A 25,204-nucleotide genomic window follows, 5' to 3' on the forward strand; every position below is an offset into this window, starting at 1 on the left:
TCTTCCCCCTTCTTCCCTCTACACAGCCCTTAGCATCCTGAATCTATGGCTATGGTGTCTGTCTCCCCGAACAGGCTGGGAGGAATTCGAAGACAGGATCTAGAATTCCCTGTAGTTAGATCCTGGCACGCGGTCTTCCCTGGGGAGAGGGTTTCTGGATGAAGACTCTGGCGCCGGCAGGATGAGATGAGATGGCCCATCCTTAGGGAGCCTACATCTGAGCAGGGCAATAGTTTCCTCTGCCTGTTTGGGGTCACAGCTCCATGTCTCCTCGACCAGTATCCAGGCCTGGCTGGCGCAGGCTGAGAGCCCTGTCCCTGCTGGGCCTGATGGGGGCATGAGTTCTCCCAGAACTGAGGGTCCCCAACTCGGGACACTGCCCCACGACTGACATGTCCCCATTCACACACATATCAGCCAGGCTCCTCCCGTGCCTCTGGCCTGGGACTGGGTCAACATACCGCCACGCGGGGCAGGTGCCTCTGTTCTTCGGGGCCATAGATGCCTGGGGGCCTGAGCACACAGGTCCGCAGAATGCCTCCTCCTATAACACAGCAGAGGGTGGTCAGGGGCCTCGGGAGGGGAGCAGGGAGAGAGACAGAAAGGCTGTCCACCTCTCCTGTTCCTCACCCGGACAGGTCCTAGACATTTCCTCATTCCATGAATGACTCTCTCAGCAATCAGTTAGTCATTCAACAAGCACTATTCAGAATCATCTCCCCCACTCCCACCCTGCAGCACTGGGCCCTGGGATGGATGCTGTGAAGAATCAGAGTGATGAGGAAGTGGTCCCTGCCTTCAGGATGCTCACAGGCAAGACCTAGACGCAGCTCTCTGCATGGCCCGTGAGGGTTTAACCAGCACTTGATGGACATAATCTCCTTCGACTCCCATGAGAGTCCTGCGGTGCCCATTTTACAGACGCACACAGACACACAGGCCCTCGTGCCAATAGCTATAGTTCCTTCCTTTTCCTGGTTATCAGGTAAGGACCATGATGGCTTTCAGAGAGGTCCTACTATGTGCTTGGCACTCTGGTCAACCTGGAATTTTGCCTTCAAGGCAACCCTGAGAGGTGGGAGCTGTTATTATCCCTGCTTTATGGATAAAAGAACCAAGGCTCAGAGAAGGGCTATGATTGGCCTAAGGGCACACAGCTCAGCCTAGTGGAGCTGAGATGGGACCAAAGCCCAAGCTCTTTGCTTTGATGCCTTGGGTGATAGACTACTAACAAAAAGACCCTTAGCTCTCTCAGCCTTGGTCTCCTCACCTGGAAAATGGGTGCTCTGTAACTGGCAGGAGCAGCTATACTTTCCAGAAAGCAACGGGGAAAGGAAAGGATAAGAGTCATCAGTGTGAGAGCTGGGGGTCTGTTCCCCTGACTCTCCCTGCTCTGTGCCAGAGTCCCCAGACCAAGACAGAGCTTGCTCCGGGGCTTCCCAAATTCCCTGCTGAGGGGCCCCCACAAGTGGCAGTGGAGCATGTCTCCCCCGGGGATCTGTGGTTACAACCTGGAAGGCTGCTCCAAATATATTCCTTTTAAGCCTGAAGAAAGCCTGCCAAAGTTTTTGGAGTGCCCATTGCGGCTCAATGGGTTAAGAACTGGACATACCATCTGTGAGGATGCAGGATCCATCTCTGGCCTCACTCAGTGGGTTAAGCATCTGGTGTTGCCACAAGCTATGGCAGAGGTGGAAGATGCAGTTGGATCCTGAGTTGCTGTGGCTGCGGTGTGGGCTGGCAGCTGCAGCTCTGATTTGACTCCTAGTCTGGGAACTTCCATATGCTGTGGGGGAAGCCCTAAAAAGAAAGGAAAAAAAGAAAAAAAACGCCTACAAAATTTTCAATTTATTCTCATAATCCATTTGTGTTTAAGATTAAAAAAAAATTTTAGGAGTTCCCGTCATGGCTGAGTGGTTAAGGAATCCAACTAGGAACCATGAGATTTTGGGTTCGATCCCTGGCCTTGCTCAGTGGGTTAAGGATCCGGCGTTGCCGTGAGCTGTGGTGTAGGTTGCAGACGTGGCTCAGATCCCGTGTTGCTGTGGCTCCGGTGTAGGCCGGCGGCTACAGCTTCGATTCGACCCCTAGCCTGGGAACCTCCATATGCTGCGGGAGCGGCCCAAGAAATGGCAAAAAAGACAAAAAAAAAAAAAAAAAATTAAATAGTAGGGGGTTTTCATTTGTTTTGTTTTTTTTTTGTTTCCTGTTATGGGTTTTGTTTTTTTCTTCCGGCCTTGCACATGGCATGTGGCAGTTCCTGGGCTGGGTGTTGAACCTATGCCACAGCAGGGACCCAAGCCATTTTAGTGACAATGCTGGATCCTTAACCTGCTGTGCCAAAAGGGAAAGCCAAGATTACATTTTTAAAAAGCTACTACGTGTAAATTATTTGACTCTCAACCCCAGCTCCTTAGCGGAGGTGGCGCCTCCTAGAAGACATTCCTCTCTCCTAAGGCTCAGGTCCGCCACGTGGCAATGCTCCCAGCTTGGGCTCCCCAGAGTGTGTGTCATCCTCTGAGCCCAGAAGCTCACCTTCCTTTGGGGACCCTCTTCCCGTCTCCACCTGGTCTGGGGAGGGGGGAGCTGTCAGTCTAGATGCACCCCTCTCCCTGAGGTGGCAGCCACGGGACCCAAGCTGGGCCAAGGCCATGTTCCCATGCAGGAATGTGACTCTGAGTGTCACTGAATCTAAAATCCTAGGAGGGGGGCTCACCCCGAGGAACTGATCACGGCTCCTGCCTCCCTGGTCCCTGGAGCTGCCCCGCCTCTGTCCTTTTAAACCCTGATGGTCATTTTTCTGGGATCTATGTCTAGAAGCTATCCCACATCCTTCCAGCATAAATTCCTCTTTCTCCATAAATTAGGCAAGACTGGCATCTCTGGGCTTTAGCCAAATGCCCTCTTTCCTTTATGAGGACATCCAGGGCCAAGCCTAAGGGTGAAGGTGGCTTTGGTGGCCAAGGAGGAGGCTGAGGTGGCCAAGGTGGATTTGGTGGCAGAGGCCAGGGAGGCTTCGGAGGGCGGAGAGGCTTCCAAAGAAGCAGGGAAGGAGGAGGAGACCACAAGCCACAAGCCAAGAAGATGGGGGAGTTCCTGTTGTGGCTCAGTGGTAATGAACCCGACTAGGATCCATGAGGACATGAGGTTTGATCCCTGGCCTCACTTGGTGGGTTAAGGATCCAGCATTGCTCTGAGCTGTGGTGTGGGCTGGTGGCTACTGCTCTGCTTCAACCCCTAACTTTCATTTGAAAGAAAGGACTCTGGGGTTTTTACTCTGTTACCTGATTAATGACCGAGCCTTCTGAGGACATTCCAAAACAGTATAGAGCCCTGTGACCTACTTGGAAATCTGTATAGATAACATTTCAAGGGAGATAATCCTGTTGGTTTTGACTAAATTTTGTTTGTTTGTTTGTTTTGCTTTTTAGGGCCGCACCGTGGCATATGGAGGTTCCCAGGCTAGGGGTCTCATCAGAGCTACAGCTATCGGCCTACACCACAGCCACAGCAACGAGGGATCCAAGCCGTGTCTGCGACCTACACCACAGCTCATGGCAATGCCAGATCCTTAACCCACTGAGCAAGGCCAGGGATCAAACCCGCAACCTCATGGTTCCTAGTCTGATTTGCTTCTGCTGCGCCACCATGGGAACTTTTTGACTGAATATTTATATAAACTTTTTTTAAGAGATGAGCAATACAGCTAACCCTTATCTGTAAGTTTTGAATGTATGCTGTTTCTTCCTGTGTAAAAAACCATTTTCCTACGGAAACAAACAACGAGGCCCAGTGTAGTGGGTTGAACAGTGGCACCCTGAAAATATCCATCCACGTCCTAGAACCTGGGGACACTACCGTCTTTGGAAAAGGGGTTTTTGTAGATGTAATTAAGGATCTAAAAATAAGATGAAAAAGGAGTAAATAAAAATAAAAATGAGGAGTTCCCATCATGGTGCAGCATAAATGAATCTGACTAGGAACCATGAGGTTGCAGGTTTGATCCCTGGCCTGCTCAGTGGGTTAAGGATGCAGCGTCACTGTGAGCTGTGGCGTAGGTCGCAGACGTGGCTTGGATCCTGCGTTGCTGTGGCTCTGGTGTAGGCTGGCAGCTGTAGCTCCGATTCAGCCCCTAGCCTGGGAATCTCCATATGCCGAGGGTGCGGCCCTAAAAAGCAAACTAAAATAAAATAAAATATAAAAATGAGATGAGCTTGGATTATCCAGACGGGCCCTAATGTCAGGTATCTGTATAAGAGGCCCACTGGGAAGAGACACCTGGAGAAGGAAAGGCCAGGTAAAGACAGAGTCAGAGACTAGAGCGATGCAACCACACACTGAGAAAAGACCCCAAGCTTCTGGGGACGCCAGAAGCTGGAAGAGTCGAGGCAGGTCTTTCCTTCTCCCCTTGCGCTTTTGGAGGCAGCGCAACCCTAATGCTTCTCTGATTTCAGACATCTGTCTGTGAACTGCAGGAATTGCCGGAGAAGAAATTCCTGTTGTTTTAAGCCACCAGGTTTATGGTCATTGTCCGGGTGGCCTCAGGACACGAACACACTCAAGACAGGAGGATACAAGGTGTTCACACTGAGTTGGGGTCTGCACATCTAAGGACTCTGTTCCAGGCACCAGGGTGCTCCAGGCCAGGTTAAAGGCAGAGCCTCAAGGACCAGCTAGATAGTAGGGACTGGAAGTCACCTAGGGTGACCGGGGCTCGACTCCTGGAAAGCAGGTATCAGGTGCACTTTCCTGTAAACAGCCTGCAGCTAATTGTAAACTCTGGGTCCCCTGGGCGGGTAGGCAGGGCTGGGGGTGGGGGAGGGAGGGTTGGTCGGGCTGCAGCTGACATTGGCCAGTGGGGCACTGGGCGGCCATGTCCCAGAGGGGCTGGGCCCAGGGTATCCATGACTCTCCTGACCAGGGAAAGCTGGGGATGCTTGTATAAATAATTCTCAGCCAGAGGATTAGGTGTCTGGCTTGTAGGCTGCTGGCCCAGCCAGGGGAGGCCATGGTAGAGAAGAGAATTCAACTGCGCGGGGTCAAGCTCCTGGGAAACACAGCTGGATGTTCCCATTGGGATGAGAGGTCCAGGTATAGACAGCCCCAGGGTGAGGGGCTGGGATGGGGAGGATTCTAGAGAAAAGAATTCATGCTCAGAGAACTATCGAGCCAGGGCTACAGGGCAGCACAATGGGTAAACTGGAGAGCTCCGGAGTTAGACTCCCCTGGGGGGTAGGGGGTTTTCAAATTCCACCTCTGCTACCTCATAGCTGTGTGACCTTGAGCTAAGTCAGTTACCCTCTCAGCCTCAGTTTTCTCTCCTGTAAATTTGGGATTTTCATTGCAAGCAAGCTTCACTCTCCTAATCCACTTGGCTCTGGAGTTTAGACAGTGAGAAATCAAGTTTTCTGATTCTTTTTAGTTTCTTTTTTTTTCTTTTTAGGGCCACACCTGCAGCATATGGAAATTCTCAGGCTAGAGGTTGAATCAGAGCTGCAGCTGCCAGTCTACACCACAGCCACAGCAATGCCCAGCAACGCCAGATCCAAACTGCATCTGTGACCTACAACTGCAGGTCACAGCAATGCCAGATCCCTAACCCACTGAGCAGGGCCAGGGATCTAAACGGCATCCTCGTGGATACTAGCCAGGTTTGTAACCACTGAGCCACAGTGGGAACTCCTGATTCTTTTTAGTGTTTGAATTTCAGCAAATAGTGATAATTTGGATAGCAAGGAATTTATCTGAATCTATTTGATTCCTGAGTTTGGAAAGCAATGGTAGGTAAGGTTCTCACCTCATATGGACGCTGTGAAGAGTTATTGAGAGTTTTGCATGTAAAACTAGCACATAAAATAGGTCTTGCCATGTAATAAGCACTTAATAAACACAATTTATTCGTGTGGTTTTTTTGGGGATTGAACCCACACCACAGCAGTGACAACTCCAGTCTTTAACCTGCTAGGCCACCACGGAACTCCCCCCATACTTTTTTTTTGTTTTGTTTTTTTAACAATACTCATCATTATTTTATTCTCACTCCAGCTCTTCGAGGTAAATTCCAATACCCACATTTTCTTTTTTTCTAAATTAAAGTATAGTTGATTTACAATGTTGTGCCAATTTCTGCTGTACAGCATAGGGACCCAGTCATAGGGGTGTGTGTGTGTGTGTGTGTGTGTGTGTGTGTGTATACACATTCCTTTTCTCATATTATCTTCCATCATGTTCTATCCCAAGAGACTGGATATAGTTCCCTGAGTTGTACAGCAGGACCTCATTGCTTATTCATTCAAAATGTAATAGTTGGCATCTACTAACCCCAAACTCCCAGTCCAACCCATTTCCTTCCCCCTCCCCTTTGGCAACCACAAGCCTGCTCTCCGTGTCTGTGAGTCTGTTTCTGTTTTGTAGATGGATCCTATTTTCATGGATGAAACATCTCAGACTAGGAGAGAATAAGAACACTGACCATGATCACATAGTTAAGAGGTGGTGGGGCCTGGATTTGAACTCAGTTCAGTCTGATGCCAGTACGTGGGTGCCTAGCCACTGTGCCATGCTGCCACTGTGCCATGCTGCCACCTGTCCCTAGTCTAGGATTATTTCTTTTTTTTGGGGGGGGGGAAGCTTTTTGCCTTTTCTAGGGCTGCACCCACAGCATGTGGAGATTCCCAGGCTAGGGGTCTAATCGGAGCTACAGCTGCCACCCTATGCCACAGCCACAGCAACGCAGGATCCCTAACCCACTGAGCGAGGCCAGAGATCGAACCCGCAACCTCATGGTTCCTCGTGGGATTCGTTAACCACCGAGTCACGACGGGAACTCCTAATTATTTCTTCTTTTTTTTTTTTTCAAATGAGAGTTTCACTGTTCATTTCAGGTTCTCTCTCTCTCTCTTTTTAAATGAGAGTTTCAATGTTTATTTCAGGTTCTCTCTCTCTTTTTTTTCTTGTTGTATTTTTTTCTTTTTTGCCACAGAGGCAGTATGTGGGAATCCCTGGGCCAGGGATTGAACCTACCCCTCACAGCAGCAACCAGAGCCATAGCAGTGAGAACGCAGGAGTCTCAACCGGCGAGGCCATTAGAGAACTCCCTGATTATTTCTCTCTGTCAATACAGGAAGAAGAAGCAATCCAGGCCAATTTTTCTGGGAGTTCCTGAAGGGCCCCTTACTTGCATGGCCCCTCCAAAGCACTATATACCTCACTGCATATTCATACATCTGTACTCTTATATAGAGAGGGTCCCCCAAACTGGAGCCCCTTCTATGTGGCAGAAAAGAGAGCCAGACTTGGGCTGACCCATGCAATGCGATGGCAGAGACGGGGCCTGATGCTTTCCAGGCTGTATCCCTGGCGGGGGTGGGGGTGCTCAGAAGTAGTGGGATGAAGAATGTCCAAGGCCGAGGGGAAATGTCCTTTGGAAGGAAGCTGGGCCTTAGCAACATATAAGCTCAAAGCTAGAATCACGCACATACCTCAGGGAGGCAGCAGGGGACATGCACACTGGCTGTGAGCCAGGCGCCCCAGTACCTACCTGGGAGAGGTGTCCCGTTGGCCATGAGGGTCAACTGGTCGGCGATGGCTTTGGTTCGGGAGTAGTGGTCCATGTGCTGCAGACGACAGGGAGAACAGAGCCACCAGATGGGGGTCAGGGACATTGTCAGCAATGCCTGCCCAGCCCACCTGGTCCCAGGGCTGCACCTTTGTTTCAGACCACATGGGGGTTCACTGCTGGGATCCCCACTGAGAAATAGCCACGTCCTGAACCCCACTACCCCTCCTCTCCCTTTGGGTGGGAGCCACAGGGATAGAGAATAGAGTTCAGATCAGCAACAACAACCAGAGGCGCTTTGATTCACCAGCCGCAACGCCTGCTCCGGGATGTGGATGCTGGATGCACGTCCGGTAGGTTGTTTACATGTCATCCTTTAATGCTCATGTGGCATTTTCATATCCATCATCTCGCTTCCAGCTCTCCACGTCCCCATTGGGTGTGTCATCACACCCAGCCAAAAAAGGAGAGCCTCCAAGTGGATTTGCTCAGGGGGGCCCCCAGTAGGAAGTGGCTTTGCTGGCTCAAGGCCAGGTCTGTGTGATTTCAAAGACCCTGCTGGCAAGACCGGCCGAAAGACAAGAGGCTTGTGCCACCCGGTTTTGGGGACTCTTTCTTCCTGGGTCTCACCATGAGTGGTGAGGTTGACCTTGGCTCCGCCCCGCCCTACCCTCTGGACTGTGGGTCCCAGGTCCATGGGCCCCGCCCACCTCTCCCGGGAGCCAGGTACCTTCTCCAGTGGGACATATGGCACAGAGTCCTCATCGCCCTGTTCTATGGGCTTCCCGCCAAACACGACATTGACGGAGCTGGTGTAGATGAGCCTTGGAACCCGCCGGCGGACGCAAACTGCAGCGACAGGTCACAGGGCAACACACACACACACACACACACACACACACACACACGGAGCTGATGTGAGCAGGAGGCTGGCTGAGGAGGTGCCCAGAGGGACCTCCTTGGGTGAATCCTCCTCCCAGCCTCCAGCCACACATCCTGGGTCTGCAGGGAAGGGCATCCTTCCCTTAACTTGGGCAGGGGTCAGGTCCCTGCTCCGTGGACCCCTGGGGGCCCATCTGGCTCCCTCTTCCTTCTCAGTGTGGCTGTGGCCCCTGGACTACTTTGCCAGGGCCAGGTCTGAAGAGGTCTCACTCAGTGGGGACAGAGAGAAAACACACTCTAGAATCGGAGAGACAGACGGGATGCAGGACAAGGCAGGACATGCCCAGAGAGCCCAGATGGGGGGTCTTCTATGGTGGCGCTTTGGCAGCTTTTCTTGCTCCCAACCCCTAAGCCCTCTGTGCAAACTCCGCCACACGGGGAGGCCACATTGAGCCACCCATGCAGGGGCCTGGGCAGGCCTGCAGAATGGGAAGGATGTGCTGTCCCCAGGCCCTCTGCTGGGGAGGGCAGGGGGGAGGGCAGGAGCCTCCTGCCTCTGTCCCCCCGCCCTGTCCCCCAGAGCTGGGCCCAGGGCAGGAGTGGGAGAGGGACAGCAAGCACACGGCAGGTCACACTCCCGCTGAGCGCCTACCATCAATCACTAGTTTGGTGCCTCCGACATTTATAGACTCAATCTGCTCTTTTTGCAGCTAAAAGACAAGACGGGGATGGGAGAGTTGGGGTGCTGTCTCATGCCTTGGTGCTGAGGCTGTGAGCCTGGGCTTGGGTGGGGAAGGACGGGGGCTGCAGCTCAGAGCTGGGGACCCCAAAGGGCCCCTAGGCAGTGCAGGGTAGCCCTCGGCTCCTCTCTGCTACCATCTACCTGGGCCAGCAGGGGAGGTTCCATCCCCCATCTGGCTGTCTGCTCCCTCATCAGAAAGTGAGGGCAGACCCCTTGGTGGGCCGGCAGGATTGAATAAGCCCCATGGGAGCACCTGGGAAAGGGCTTGACCCAGAAAAGAGACTCATATGTGTTGGATTGTTTCGTTGCTTGGGAAGAAGTCTCAGCTGCCTCATCTGTAAGACGGACACAGTAATACTGTCTCTACCCAAGCCAGGGGCTGGGGTGTGAAAAATAAAAACAACTAGGTTACAGGGAGAGCTGCTTCTGCATCAGAGACAGGGCAAAGCCTTTACATCTCACTTAATTCCTACAACCACATGAGGAGGTGGGCTCCATATTATTTTTTTCTTTTCTTTTTCTTTTTTTTTTTTTTTGTCTCTTTGTCTTTTTAGGGCCACACCCGCAGCATATGGAGGTTTCCAGGCTAGCGGGGCCTAATTGGAGCTGTAGCTGCTGGCCTACACCACAGCCACAGCAACACAGCATCTGAGCTGCGTCTGCGACCTATACAACAGCTCACGGCAACACCGGATCCTTAACACACTGAACAAGGCCAGGGATCGAACCTGCGACCTCATGGTTCCTAGTGGGATTCGTTTCCGCTGTGCCATGATGGGAACTCCTCTTTCTCTTTTTGTGGCCACACCCTGGACATATGGAAGTTCCTGGGTTAGAGGTCAAATTGGAGTTGCAGCTGCCAGCCTACTCCACAGCCACAGCAACACCGGATCCCAGCTGCATCTACGACCTACACTGAGACTTGAGGCAACACCAGATCCTTAAGCCACTGAGCAAAGCCAAGGATTGAACCTGCATCCTCATGGATACAATGTTAGGTTCTTCTTTTTTTTTTTTTTTTTTTTTTTTTGTCTTTTTGCCTTATCTAGGGCCACTCTCGTGGCACATGGAGATTCCCAGGCTAGGGGTCTAATTTGAGCTGTAGCCACCGGCCTACGCCAGAGCCACAGCAACACGATCCGAGCCGCGTCTGCAACCTACACTACAGCTCACAGCAACGCTGGATCCTTAACCCACTGAGCAAGGCCAGGGATCGAACCCGCAACCTCGTGGTTTCTAGTCAGATTCGTTAACCACTGCGCCACGATGGCAACTCCTACAATGTTAGGTTCTTAACCCACTGAGCCACAATGGGAACTCCCCTATCGATTTCTAAACTGTATTTGTTCTTGTTGTGGCTGTTTTTGTTTAACAGGTAATATAAGCACAAGATTAAAAATAACACAAAACCGTGAAATGGGTATTCGGTGAAGAGGAAAATTTCCTTCCCCTCCTGATTCCAAGTCCCTCTTTTTCCTGCCCAGACGTAACCACTGTTACCAGTCTCTGGATTTCTAGAGATAATCTGCACAACTTAACATCAGCACATACGATGTGTGACTGTATGGCTTTTTAAAAAGAAGCAAAACAGTGCCAAACACTGTTTTTACACATTGGAAACTGTTCTGTTCTGGGCACATACTGAGTTACCTCGGGCTTTGGAATGGCTGCATAGAATTTCACTGTTGAGCTATATCACAATTTATTTAAAGAGTTCCCAACTGATGGGCATTTAGGTTATTTCCTGTCTTGTTATTCAAAACACTGCTGCAAGAGTTCCTGCCATGCTTCAGCGGTTAACAAATCTGACCAGCATCCATGAGGACACAGGTTCGATCCCTGGCCTCGCTCAGTGGGTTAAGGATCCGGCGTTGCTGTGAGCTGTGGTGTAGGTTGCAGATGTGGCTCAGATCCCGCGTTGCTGTGGCTCTGGTGTAGGCTGGCAGCCGCAGCTCTGATTGGACCCCTAGCCTGGGAAGCTCTATAGGCTGCTGGTGTGGCCCTAAAAAGCAAAAACAAAAAAAAACAAAAAAAAAAAAACACCAAAACACTGCTGCATATATCTAAGTAAGTATAATTTCTGATTCAAAGGGTATTGTATGCTTTGATAGATACTGCTCCCTGTTCTCTGGAGAGGCTGTGACATAAGTACTAGTAGTGTCCTCAGGTTATAGATGAAGGAGAGGTTAAGTTAACTTGTCCTAGTCACACAGCTAGAAAACAGCAGAACTGGCATTTGGTCTCATGGATGCAAATCGCAGGTGGGGTGTAGCCCCAATCCTTCTGGAGTAGGTGAAGAGAAATAACGAACATGTGGGCATGAGGGGGGTGGGCAGAGCCGGGACCTGAACCCCACTCTAACTCCAGGCGCTGTGTGTGAGGGGCTCACCTTCTCAGCTCCCGACATTCCGTAGGAGGCCACGTGGAAGACACAGTCCACCCCTTCAAAGGCTTGGTGCAGGGCTTCTGCATCTCGGACATCAGCCTGAAACAGGGACGGAGGAGATGGCGGACACAGAGGTAGGAGGTCTGGGTCCAAGGCAATCCGGCGAATGGCACCTGGCCAGGTCCCTGAGCCCTACTGCTTCCCCTGGGCCCAGCATCCGCAGGGCCAGGACGGGCTATGGGGCAGGATTTACTACGAGTTCCCACTGGGCAGCATCATCAGCCCCATTTACTGAGCTAAGTCACAGAGGCTGTGCTCAGCCTTTTACATGCACTGACTCCTCAACTTCACACTGGACCCTTGCGTTTTTAAATTTTTTTTATTTATACCCATGGCATATGGAGAGTCCCAGGCTAGGGGTCAAATTGGAGCTACAGATGCTGGCCTACACCACAGCCACAGCAACATGGGATCGGAACCACGTCTGCGACCTACACCACAGCTCACGGCAACACCAGATCCTTAACCCACCGAGCAAGGGCAGGGATCGAACCCACAACCTCATGGGCCCTCATCGGATTCATTTCTGCTGTGCCACGATGGGAAGTCCCACACAGGACCCTTGTGAAAGAGATACTGTTAGTTCGGTGGCTGGAGACACGAGGCTCAGAGGGGTGGTGCCCTGCGGCCAAGGCTGCTCAGCTGGGAGCTGGAGTTGGAGCTTAAACAGTTTGACATCAGAGCCTGTGCTCTTCAGTACCAGCCACTGGTTGGTTACACACTAGACAATGTCCCCTGACTTCCACCACCAGCCTGTCCTCCCCCCAAGTCCCCCCAAGAGCTTTCTCACCGCACCTGGATGAACTCGGTGCCTGGGCACAGCTCCCACTGGGGTCTGCGGAGGTCGAGCAGGATGACAGAAATGCCGCTCTTAGCTAAGCTGGAACCCAGGGTAAAGCCCAGGTAGCCTCCTCCTCCAGTCACCAGAACCTTCTGCCTGGAGGCCAGCACAGGTGTCACCTGAGTCTTCTGCTGTGGTGCTGGTGTTGGGGCTGTTATTGGCTCACTGGGTTCGTGCCCAGTCCCTGATCCCCGTCTGGGCCCAGGTAAGGGTGCAGCTCCGGAAGCAGGTACTGACCCAGCTGCTGGCCCAGGCCCCACAGCCAGACTGGGTCCTGGAGCAGGACCAGGCCCTGGCCCCAGCCCAGGCCCTGACACTGCTCCAGGCCCTGGCCCAGGTCCTGAAGCAGCACCAGGTCTTGATCCAGGTTCTAGAACCACACTAGGCCCAGGCCCAGGCCCTAGAACAGTACCAGGCCCCGGAACAGCACCAGAACCTACGCCAGGGCCTGGAATAGTACCAGGCCCAGATCCAGGACCTGACACAGAACCAGGCCCCAGCCCAGGTCTGGACACAGCAATAGGCCCTGATCCAGGTTCTAGAACCACAGCAGGCCCCAGCGCAGGTCTGGACACAGCACCAGGTCCCAGCCCAGGCCCTGACTCAGGTTTGGGGGCCGAGACCCCGCCCCGGGCCTGGCAGACAGGGCAGCTCGGCTCCCCCTGCCCTGCAGCTTTGCAGGCCTCTGGGGAGGAGCCTGCTGGAGTGGGCTTCATCTTCTACTCAGCCATGGGGGCCCAGGATCTGTCCACCTGCAGGGAAAAATAAAAGAATGGATGTTGTAGAGTTGCTCAAGTCACGTGGATAATTAGCTCCCTGGGGTCTTGGGGGACCTTCTGGTGGGAATTAGAGACCCTCTGAGTTCCCACTGTCTCTCTCCCTTTCAGAATCTTGAGAACTTCCAAGGTGGCTGCCGCCTTCCTCAAAGAGAGTCAGAGACAAGGCGGCCAGATTTTGGGTTTCACGGCTGGATAATCCAACGCTCAAAGTCACACTGCCCGGCTGAGATTTACCCCAAGCATTCCTGACCGCTATACCAGCTCCTTAAAATCGAGGTTCCCATGCAGCACCAGAGGGCGACAGAACAAATCATGCCAAGGGGAACTCCAGTTGACTGGGGGGTGGGGGATAGTGGTGACTGCTTTCTGACAGGGAAATGGGGAGGGCTTCCTGGAGGAGGAGGCGAGAAGGAGGAACAGGAGGAAGCAGAGGAGGAGAAGAATCCACAGGGCCCTGGAAACTTGTACAAGTGCCGTACCACCTCTGCCCTGGCTTCTGCCGCCTCTGGCTCGCCCAGGTCCATCAGCAGTGCAGGTGGCTACCTAAGCCCACTGTGGGCTTCAAGACCTGGGGGCCAGCCCTGAGGATCCTGTCCTCCTCACTGCAGACTTAAAGCAGGCCAAGCTGGCAGCCACTGTCACCATCCTCTCACCTACTACCTCCTGCTCTATCTGAGGATAAGGCTGGACTATTATCATCAGTAATAGCGGCATCTGTGTACAATGGGCCTACTGTGTGTCAGGCTGAATGGATGCAGAGATAGGTAAACTCTGCCCTGTGTGACACATAGTGACTGTGAAAAAGAACAGGTGCAACTGAGAAACTGAATGACTGAGGGATGAGCCCCCAGAGGTGTTGCTGGTGGTGGTTACGGGGACAGCTAGAGGGTATCTTCTAGTCTCCTCTGTCACTGCCCTGCTCACCAAAGGTCTCAGTAGGGGATTCAGTCATGCCCTGTACAAGCACTAGCACTCAGGTTTACCCGGGAGGGGAGACACCCCAGATCTCAGTCAGCACAGGGGGCAAATCTATCTCCCCCATTGGGAGGGGCGATTGCAACCCCAAGGTGGAACCATCCATCCAAGCCCAGGGGACTCTGTCCAGGGGGAAGAGTCTGTGGCACCAGAGCTGTCTTTTTTTTTTTTTTTTTTCCTTGTCTTTTAGGACTGCACCCACGGCTATGGAGGTTCCCAGGCTAGGGTGCTGAATCGGAGCTGTAGCTACTGTAGCCTACAGGATCCAAGCCGTGTCTGCAACCTACATCACAGCTCACAACCAACATCCTTAATCCACTGAGCAGGGCCAGGGGTCAAACGCACGTCCGCAAGGATACTAGTCAGGTTCATTAATCACTGAACCACCACAGAACTCCCTAGAGCTGTCCTATCCTCATGAGGATACTTTCTGTGTCAAAGGCTGGGACCCTGCCTCAGGTCTCATTTGCTGGGTTTGCCCTTGGGCAAGGAGGTCTTTATGATCTCACCATCTCAGTATCCACTGTTGTCAAATGGACCCACAAGGTTAACGATCCGGCGTTGCCGTGAGCTGTGGTGTAGGTTGCAGACGCGGCTCGGATCCTGCCTTGCTGTGGCTCTGGCGTAGGCCGGTGGCTACAGCTCCGATTCAACCCCTAGCCTGGGAACCTCCATATGCCGCGGAAGCGGCCCAAGAGATAGCAACAACAAAAAGACAAAAAAAAAAAAAAAAAAAAAAAAAAAAAAAATGGACCCACAAAACCCTGGCTGCCCGGTCCAGCTCACAGGTGGGTCCTGACCCTTGGCACGCATGCTCCAGAAGGGCCTGGATCACTGTAGTATCCGTGGACCTAGACCTGCGCTTGGCACAAAGCAGGCTGTCAGCAAACAGCCGCTGAATGAATGAAACCACTCAGAGCCGATGGGCACTTGCACCCATCTGGGCCCAGGCGGAGCCGCAGTTAATCCCCCTGCCAGTCCTGTGCAGCGAGGCTACAGTTCCCAACATCCGGGAAGGGAGACTGAGGCTCAGAGAATATTTACGAGTTCTGATGGCGTCTCAGTGAGTGGCTAGGCCTGGATCCAGGTCTCCGGGGACCCAAAGCGTGGTTCCGTGAAAGAGCGTCAGGAACTACCCCGGGCGTGACCTCCTCTCGCGGGCGGCAGGACCGGGCCCCCCACTCCGAGAGCGAAGGGCCAGGCAGCTCGAAGACCGGTCCCCCTGCTTCCTCCCGCCCCGCGCCCCGGCTGCACTCACCCGGCCCGGCTCCAGCGGCTCTACGTGCTCCCGGAGCGACGGTCTGTCTCCGCTCGGAGCCCAGCGCAGCCCGGCCGCCGCCTCGGGGCGGGGCCGCCGCCTCGGGGCTCCGGGACCGCCCCACGCCCGCCCAACGCCGTTTTCCTTGGTCCCCGTCGCCCTTCAAGCGTCGTCTCTAACGTGAGGACCTGCAGGCTCTTACAGAGGGGAAACTGAGGCCGGTCCAAGGGTGACATGGGCCGCGATGCTGATGGGGAAAGGGTCCAAGTCCTAGCCCGCATAGACGGCCTAGAACCCCAAGGAACTGTCTTTCTTTCTACACCCACCTATCCATCCATGTCCTCTCTTTAAAAAAAAAAAAAAAAAAATTAATGTTCTGTCAATTTCTGCTGTACAGCAAAGTGACCCAGTCTCTCTCTCACACATATTCTGTTTCTCACATTATCCCCCCTCATGTTCCACTTATATCTGGAATCTAACCCTTGGCACAAACGAAGCTATCTACAGAAACAAACTCATGGACATGGAGAACAGCCCTGTGGTTGGGATCCACGTCCTCTCTCACACTGTCCTGTCTGTTCAGCCTGCCTCCTGCCTTCTTTCCTCCTGCCTTCCTTCCCTCCCACTTTCCTCCCTTTGATCTATTCACTATCCCACCTATTTTTTCATCCATCTCTTTGTCTATTTATCTATCCTACCACCAATTTTAAACTCTTTCTTGTCCATTCATCTGTTCATCCATCATTCGGTCTTTCCATCTATCCATTCAGCCTTTCATCCATCCAATTCGCTCCATATATTTCTCTCCTCCCTTCCACTACCCAGCCATCTACCTGGCTTTCTTGCATCCTTCCACCCACTTCTGGGTTATCCATTATTCTCCAAGGCCATCATTCCACATTTAATCAGTGATTCTGCAGTACTGTCCTTTCCCTTGCATAGGGGGCATCCACATGGATCACACCATCCCTGGAAAACTCATTCGAAAGTGGCAGTAGCAGAGGGGCTGGCATGCACCCAACAGCGGGCACCACTGCTGTAGCAGAGCTATGGGAGCTGTGCTCCCAGACTCAGAGCATCAAGGGCTGGTTACTTTGGCTTAAAGAAGGCTGCTAGAGGAGTTCCCATCATGGCGCAGCGGAAACAAATCCAACTAGGAACCAAGAGGTTGTGGGCTGGATCCCTGGCCTCGTTCAGTGGGTTAATGATCTGGCGTTGCCGTGAGCTGTGGTGTAGGTATCAGACGCGGCTTGGATCCTGTGTGGCTGTGGCATAGGCTGGCAGCTGTAGCTCTGAATGGACCCCTAGCCTGGGAACTTTATATGCTGAGGGTGCAGCCCTAAAAAGCAAAAAAAAAAAAAAAAAAAAAAGATGAAGGCTATTAGAAAGACTTCACCTGTATGAATCTTCTCTGTGGGCATAGGTGGGTGTGAGAAAGAGAAAAAACTTCAGCCAGCACATGCTATGTGCCAGGTGGTAAGGCATCTTGCTTAAGTCTGTTTTAGCCCAATTTTAGAGACAGTCAAACTGGTCCAGAGAGATGAAAAGGGGCTCAAGAGCATAGCAGGTGGCCATGGGGTCAGCCCTGTTTCCAAATCTTGGCCCTGCCACTTTCTTGTTGTGTATTTGAGCAGCTACAAGGTTCAGTTTCCTCCTCTGTAATCTGGAAGTGGTGGGTACCAGTTACACTGTTGTGAGGCTGGTGGCTAACAAGGTACCATATGCAGAATGCTGAGTATGACGCCTGCCCACTTGGCATGCAACCAATGGTAGCTGTTATCATTAGATAAGAGATAGGGATTCAAACCCAGGTCCTGTGCTTCGCTGCTTTGCAAACCATGTCTCTGGGCTGTCCTAGTCACAAAGACCAGCCTCTTCCTCTCCCACCAGCAAGGCCAGAGGATCCACGGTCCCCAGACCCAGCTGGCTGGTGTCGTCCTGCTAGGAGAAGCCTAGTTTACAACACAACTGTTGTAAGTTGAATTGTGGCCTCCCCTGACCCCCCACAAATTTATATGTTGACCTAACCCCAGGACCTCACCACGTGGCCCAAGTTGGAAACAGTGTCGTTACAGATGTAATTAAAGATAGAGGGACCAGGGGGAGTTCCCATCATGGCTCAGTGGTTTACAAACCCGACTAGCATCCATGAGGATGCGGGTTCGATCCCTGGTCTCGCTCAGTGGGTTGAGGATCCATCATTGCCATGAGCTGTGGTGTAGGTCGCATATGCGCTTCAGATCTGGCATTCCTGCAGCTGTGGTGTAGGCCAGAGGCTACAGCTCCGATTAGACCTGGAGCCTGGAAACCTCCATATGCTGCGGGTGTGGGCCTTAAAAAGACAAAAAAAAAAAAAAAATTAGTTACCAGGGATTGAACCTGTGCCACAGCAGGAACCCCAGTTGCTGCAGTGACACCACCAGATCTTTAACCCACCACACACCTGGGAACTCTCTAAATGTTTTCGTATGTGTCTTTTCTCAAATATGTGCACTCATTTCTTTTGGAGTGGAATTGCTGGCAAAGAGAAAGCATATTAGAGTAGGGCCCTTATAGAAAGGGGAAAGGTGGACCCAGACATCATGCCAAGACTGGACATATGATGCCACAAGCCAAGGAACTGCTAGATGCCAGGAGAGGCTGTGAACAGATCCCCACCAGTGCATTCAGAGGGAGCATGGCCCTGCTGGCTCCTTGATCTCAGACTTCCAGCCTGCAGAACTAGAGATGCTTCTGTTGTTTCAGCCACTCAGTCTCTTGCACTTTGTTATGACAGCCTGAGCAAAGTAAAGCAGCGACCACAGGCCATTTTCTCTGGGTGTAGAGACAGGATGCAGAGGGCAGCTGTCCAGAACAGGGACCAGACTGAGATCCACTGTGCTAAGGGCTGTGGTTCCTCTGTCTCCCTGGGCCAGTAGCCACAGCTTGTCAGGCCTTAGTAAACTGTGTGTGTGTCTGTAACAATTTGATGAATTTTTACTCATGTAGACATCGATGTAACCACCAACCAGATCAAGACTGGTTCGAGCATGCCCAGATGCCCCCAGTGTGGCCTCCACCCACGAAGTAACCACTCTTCTCTCATTGACAGCAACAATGATAGTTTTGCCTATTCTGGAACTTCATATACATGAGCTTACACGTATATGCTCTTTTGTGTCTGATTATTGTTCATAAGATTGATACATCTTGTTGAGTATAGTTGTAGTTCATTTTTTTTTTCTTTTTTTGGTCTTTTTAGGGCCACACCTGTGGCATATGGCGGTTCCCAGGCTAGGGGTCTAATTGGAGCTGTAGCTGCTGGCCTACACCACAGCCACAGCAACGTCAGATCCAAGCCACATCTGTGACCTACATCACAGCTCACAGCAATGCCGGAAATCCTTAACCCACTGAGTGAGGCCAGAGATCGAACCTGTGTCCTCATGGCTGCTGGTTAGATTCGTTTCTGCTGAGCCACGATGGGAGCTCCTGAAGTTCATTCTTTTTAAGTTGATGCATAGTAGTCCATGGCACAAATATGTCACAATTTATTTGTCCATTCTACCAAGTAGTTTCCAATCTCTGGCTGTTACGAATAAAGCTGCTGTAAACATTTTTTTTTTTCCCATGCCCCCAGCATTCAGGAGTTCCAGGGCCAGGGATTGAACCTGTGTCACAGCAAAGACCCGAGCTGCTGCAGCGACAACACCAGATCTTTAACCCACCACACAGCTGGGAACTCCCTAAATGTTCTTGTAGGTGTCTTTTGTCAAACATGTGCACTCATTTCTTTTGGAGGGGAACTGCTGGCAGAGAGAAAGTACATGTTTTACGTTAGTAAAAACTGCCAGTTTTCCAAAGTGGTTGGACCAATTTATACTGTCCCCACCCCCACCCCAGCAATGTGTGAAAGTTCCAATTTCTCCCTACTTTGATATTGTCAGTCTTTATTTTTAGCCATTCTGATGGGCGTATAGTGGTATCTCATTGTGGTTTAATTTGCATTTCACTGATTGATAGTGTTGTTGAGCCATATACACCCACATTCATATACTTATTGTTCATTTCTTTTGTCCACTTAAGTTAGGATATTTTTCTTTTTCTGATTGATTTTGGAGTTCATCATATATCTAGATATGAGTCTTTTAATAAAGTTTTTTGGAGGGAATAGTTCTCTTGTGGTGCAGCAGGTTAAGGATCTGGCATTGTCACGGTAGCAGCTTGGGTCACTGCTCTGGCGCAGGTTCCACCACTGGCCCCAGAACTTCAGTATGCCTGGAGGGCTTCCATGACACAGGTCCTGGGGCCAGGGATCAAACCCATGCCACAGCAGTGCCCCAGGCCACAGCAGTGACAATGTTGGATCCTTGACCCACTGAGGCACCAGGCAACCTGATAAAGTTTTATCTCACCAAAAATGTACACATACACACACCAATGATCACAGCAGTTTAAAAATAACTTTGATTCTACTAATGAAATACAGTTGTTCCGGTTTTAGGAATGACTCCAGGTAACGTATTACATGATGCGTTCATTTCATATGTGCACAGTGGGGTGGCCCAACAGATCCAGCTCGACTTTCACACGCTTGAGCCAAGCATTCGCTCTGGACCAGGCTGCAGAGCCGACTTCAGTTCAGTTTGGTTGAACGGGGGGTGGGGAGGGTGAGGCTCACTTGTTCCTCTTCTTCCTCCAAGATGGGCTGACGGTGCATCTGCGTTGCCCCGTGGACCGGGGTGGTGGGGAAATACACAGCAAGAGGACCAGAGCAGAAACAATGCCGCCTGGCTGGTCTCCAGAGCTGGAGTCTCAGAACGAAGCTTATGCCCACTGTTTACTACGTGTCTGCCACATGGCAGGCTCTGGGGACCTAGAGAGGGTCAGGACACCAGCCTCATCCCTCAGGGAGCTCACGCTCAAGGAGAAGAGTAAGACGAGGGAGCAAGGAAGCATGACACGGAGTGCTGAGTGCAGATAGTATCGCCTCTATAGAGAGGGATGTGAGGTCAGGATGCTGTGGGGTTAAAGCTGGAGGCCACCACTCTTGATGGAGCACAGGTGGAGCTGATGCCATCTGCACTGTGTCTCGATGGATGAGGAGGAGTTGCCAGGCAGAGGGTGGCAGAAGGACATTCCATGCAAAGGGGCTTGGTGCAGGACTTCTTGGCGAGTGACAGTCATGTGACTGGAATGTGGGGTGTGTTGGGGATGGGGTGGGAATGTTAGGGTGGACCCAGGGATGGAGAGCCTTCTCTCCCTCAGCTCCCAGGGAGCCCTGGTGTCTGGGATTGTGCTGATCCGTGAGTTACTTTCCAGGGCACCCTGTCCTCAGGGCCAACATGTGCTCAGTGGGAGGTTCTCTGTAGGACAGCTCTTCAATTTATTTTAATTTTCTTTTTAAAGGCAGCAACCCAGGCTAGGGGTCAAATCAGAGCTGCAGCTGCTGGCCTATGCTACAGCCACAGCAATGCCAGCTCTGAGCTGCATCTGCAACCTACACCACAGCTCATGGCAACACCAGATCCTTCACCCACTGAGCGGGGCCAGGGATTGAACCCGCAACTTCAGGGACACTGCTATGTTGTGCTCTTAACCCACTGAGGCAAAATGGGAACTCCGGTCTTTCTTTTTTTCTTTCTTCTTTTTTTTTTTTCTTCTACTTTAGGGCTGCACCCTCGGCATATGGAGGTTCCCAGGCTAGGGGTCGAATCAGAGCTGCAGCCGCTGGCCTACCCCACAGCCACAGCAACACAGGATCCAAGCCACATCTGCGACCTACACCACAGCTCAGAGCAACGCCAGATCCTTAAGCCACTGAGCGAGGCCAGGGATCACACCTGCATCCTCATGGATCCTCGTTGGGCTCGTTAACCACGGCGCCACAACGGGAACTCCACCCTGGCTTCTCTATTCAGAGGAAGCATTGTTTCTGACCCCTCCCTGCAGTCACTACTGTCCACAAAACAGAGCGTGCTGCCTGGCCCTTGACAGGCACTCAGAAGGTGAATCCATCCCCTCCCCTTACCTGAAAGCACGTCTCTAAAAAGGAGCAACCTTTGGCTCGGTGTTGTTTTTCTTCTGGAGCTGGGACCTAGTGAATGGGAAATGCAGGAAGATGGTCACCTGCCTGGGCCCGGGTGGGGGAAAAGCAGGACAGGAACTCTTGGAGCCAGGGTGCTGTGAGGCCCAGAGCCTGGGTGGGCTGGAGCCACACAGCAGGTGGGAGAGGCTGCTTGAAGGGCGTACCTGAAGGACTGGGCCTGCCAGAGGAAGCTTCTGGCTTTGGTGATCTCCTGGGCCAATCTCCTTAAATCATCTCCTTCAAATAGTGGCAATGCGGGGTCCTTGAAAAGGGGAAATGAGTGTGAAGTGAGGTCCATGAAGTGACGGGATGGGACCTGAAAAATCCAAAATCTCAGGAAAAGAATGTTAGAGTGCATTCAATGTAGCCTTCCACCCAGGGCAGGAAATCCATGGGCCTCAGGTTGCATGCTTCCAGGGACAGGGAGCTCACCACCTGTCAAGGCCAGGCGTTCCGCACATGGGACCCTCTACAATAAGGTGCCCCAGAATCAGTGTAGGGAAGGGGCAGTGTATACCAAGAGGGGCTTTAGACCTCACTGATGTCAACCCCTCTCTGTGCAGTAGAACAGAAGTAGTATATATATGCCCCTTACCTCACTGGTAGTCAGTGGAACCTATCCAGCCGCTTCTCTATTTCTTCCAGGAAAACAGAGCTTCACAGACATGCTTTTTTCTTATGTTAACTAATGAAATTCCAGAGCTTCGCTCAAAAGTAACAAGTTCTGGAGTTCCCGTCATGGCGCAGTGGTTAACGAATCCGACTAGGAACCGTGAGGTTGCGGGTTCGGTCCCTGCCCTTGCTCAGTGGGTTGACAATCTGGCGTTGCTGTGAGCTGTGGTGTAGGTTGCAGATGCAGCTCGGATCCTGCGTTGCTGTGGCTCTGGCATAGGCTGGTGGCTGCAGCTCCTATTCGACCCCTAGCCTGGGAACCTCCATATGCCGCTGGAGCGGTCCAAGAAGTAGCAAAAAAAGACCAAAAAAAAAAAAAAAAGAAAAAAAGTAACAAGTTCTTACCCAGAGAATTCTATCCAGTGGTCTGTAATAATATGTGTGGGAGGGAGTTCCCTTTGTGGTTCAGTGGTTAACGAACCCAACGAGGATCCATGAGGACAAGACCTTGCTCAGTGGGTTAAGGATCTGGCATTGCTGTGGCTGTGGTGTAGGACGGCAGCTGCAGCTCCAACTCAACCCCCAGCCTAGGAACTTCCATATGCTGCAGGTACGGCCCCAAAAAGCAAATAATAATAATAATGATGATAATAATAATAATAATAATAAATGTGGGCAGAGAACTTGAAAGAGAATGCATGTGTGTATGACTGAGTCACTTTGTTGTACAGCAGAAATGATCACAACCTCGTAAATCAACTATACTTCAATAAAGCATAAAAAAAAACAAAAAAATAGGAGTTCTCATCATGGCTCAGTGGTAACAAACCCAGCTAGTTTCCATGATGATGCATGTCTGATCCCTGGCCTCGATCAGTGGTTAAGGATTTGGCATTGCCGTGAGCTGCGGTGTAGATAACAGATGATGCTGGATCTGGTGTTGCTATGGCTGCGGCTGGCAGCTGCAGCTCCATTTCCTGGCCTGGGAACTTCCATATGTCATGTGTGGGGCATAAAAAAAAAAAAGTACAACTAGCAAGAGAATCTAAGCAAGAGATGAGGCTGTTTCCTCTCCCCAAGAGTAGTAGTGGCAGGGGTACCACTCAGCACCTGGAAACTATGCCAAGAATCTGAGTTGATAAGATCTTACTTAGAACCTTCCCGTTATTGTCAAATTTGATTTCCTGTGTAATAAGGATATGGGTGGATATGCATTATTTTCACTTGTTCTGATAATATTTGCCCCAAAGCAGTTACTTGCATAAATTATTCAAAGCAATTGACTTCAAAAATTACGCCATGTCCTGTGACAGTAAACTTTAACGTCCAAAAAAAAAAAAAAATCTGAAACTCTGGTTCAGTTACCTTACTGGGTGATTTGCTGCCCTGGAAATGTCATACCTGACAGCAGCACATTTCTAGAAGGTATGAACGTGTACATAATTTTTCCATCAGATTGTAAGATCTTACCCCACATGCTTGATGGAACCTATGACTTTATTAAATTTCTTTCTGTCTGTCTTTCTTTTTTTTTTTGCTTTTTAGGGTCATATCCATGGCATATGGAAATTCCCAGGCCAGGGGTCAAATTGGAGTGACAGCTGCCAACCTATGCCGCAGCCACAGCAATGTGGGGTCTAAGCCTTGTCTGCAACCTACACCACAGTTCATGGCAAGGCTGGATCCTTAACTCATAGAGCAGGGCCAGGGATTGAACCCTCATCCTCATGGATACTAGTCAGATTTATTTCTGCTGAGCCTCGACAGGAACTCCCAGATTTATTTCTTAACAGATCATCTGGATATCTGTGCATCAGTAACATTAAGGAGAGGAGACAGAAATATGCAGGAATTAAAGCATGGAACTTAGGAGCATGGGTGTCTGGGCTCCAGCTTTACCATTTACTCTGACTTTAAGTGTATTCCTGTTCATTCATCTGTTAAATGGGTATAATAACGACTGGCAGGATTAAAAGAGGGAATTTACATAAAGCAACACGTAGCATGTAGTAAGTGCTCTGTGAATGTGAACCATCTTATTATTTTTTTAATTTTTATTTTATGGCTGCACCTGTGGCATATGGAGGTTCCCAGGCTAGGGGTCGAATTGGAGCTGCAGCTGCTGGGCCTACACCATAGCCACAGCAACACTGGATCCGAGCCGCATCTGCAACCTACACCTCAGCTCACAGCAATGCCAGATCCTTAAGCCACTGAGGGAGGCCAGGGATTGAACCTGCATCCTCACAGAGACAATGTCATTGGGTCCTTAACCTGCTGAGCCAATGTCATTGGGTCCTTAAAGGGAACTCCTGAATGTGAAGTGTTCTAAATTACACCCCTAACCCTGCTCCTTCCCCAACCTTGAGGAGAGGCAGCCTGAACCCTCTTTAGTCAATATTTTGTCTTACAAGAGAAGCAGAGTTCTTGTCAGTCTGGAGATATTTGTCGTGTGTCAGCCTGCTGACATTTATTGAGCAGACTTCACTCAGGAGCTCCACAACCTACCCTTTGGTGAATGAAGCCCCTGGTCAGCAGGCCGTGCATTTTGAAGAGCGCGTCCTCACCCGCGGGGCAGTGATAGCGCCCCCCAGTGAAGGAGGCCAGATCTCGCAGGAAGTTAACCGCCGCCCTGTGGGGAGGAGCACAGGACTGAGGCCAGGCCCACCGCGTTCGCTGGGCACCTCCAGCCCCTGCGGGGAGTCAGGTCAGTGGGGCAAGGGGCCTCGGACCCTGGGGATCTGTGCCATTGGGGTCACTTGGCATCAACAAGCCCATTCTCCCAGCTGGTTTTGGGTGGCGGTGGCTGCTGCTGGTGAGTAAGAGGGATGCCCCGTCTTAGGGTTGAGGTAGGAGCTGGATGGGCCCCTGGGCTGAGAACAGCTGGGACTTGTTGGGCCAAGTAACCTGGGCATTGTTTCTCTCTGACACGTCAAGGAAAAAGTTAGTTGAAGGAGCTGAGCTCTGCTGGCGTAGAGGGATGAGATTGTGAGAATGGCGGGGGAGGAGGGAGAGGCTGGAGCAATGAGATTGCAAGTGGAGTT

General features: G+C 51.5%; 2 protein-coding genes across 6 annotated transcripts in view; both read right to left on the bottom strand.

The window, feature by feature from the left end:
* Nucleotides 1–16,709, bottom strand: part of SDR42E2 (short chain dehydrogenase/reductase family 42E, member 2) — a 36,878-nt gene extending 20,169 nt beyond the window's left edge. Inside the window, exons 1-7 of the mRNA XM_021086483.1 lie at nucleotides 15,482–16,709; nucleotides 12,424–13,221; nucleotides 11,572–11,667; nucleotides 9,093–9,150; nucleotides 8,289–8,407; nucleotides 7,541–7,616; nucleotides 462–544 (exon numbers count right to left, since the gene is read on the bottom strand). Of these exons, the coding sequence (XP_020942142.1) occupies nucleotides 462–544; nucleotides 7,541–7,616; nucleotides 8,289–8,407; nucleotides 9,093–9,150; nucleotides 11,572–11,667; nucleotides 12,424–13,185 (1,194 nt within the window). The 5' untranslated portion in view covers nucleotides 13,186–13,221; nucleotides 15,482–16,709. The remainder of the gene's footprint in view (nucleotides 1–461; nucleotides 545–7,540; nucleotides 7,617–8,288; nucleotides 8,408–9,092; nucleotides 9,151–11,571; nucleotides 11,668–12,423; nucleotides 13,222–15,481) is intronic.
* The window catches only part of VWA3A (von Willebrand factor A domain containing 3A), a 68,747-nt gene continuing 62,539 nt past the window's right edge, over nucleotides 18,997–25,204 (bottom strand). For 3 of the 5 annotated variants that reach the window (XM_021086489.1, XM_021086484.1, XM_021086488.1), the window contains 4 exons: nucleotides 24,669–24,792; nucleotides 21,713–21,810; nucleotides 21,492–21,557; nucleotides 18,997–20,651 (listed from right to left, as the gene is read on the bottom strand). In XM_021086489.1, the coding sequence (XP_020942148.1) occupies nucleotides 21,506–21,557; nucleotides 21,713–21,810; nucleotides 24,669–24,792 (274 nt within the window). In that variant the 3' untranslated portion in view covers nucleotides 18,997–20,651; nucleotides 21,492–21,505. The remainder of the gene's footprint in view (nucleotides 20,652–21,491; nucleotides 21,558–21,712; nucleotides 21,811–24,668; nucleotides 24,793–25,204) is intronic. The other 2 variants (XM_021086487.1, XM_021086486.1) reach the window with 2 other exon arrangements.

Source organism: Sus scrofa, chromosome 3 (genome assembly GCF_000003025.6).
Source record: "Sus scrofa isolate TJ Tabasco breed Duroc chromosome 3, Sscrofa11.1, whole genome shotgun sequence".
Classification (NCBI taxonomy): domain Eukaryota; kingdom Metazoa; phylum Chordata; class Mammalia; order Artiodactyla; family Suidae; genus Sus; species Sus scrofa.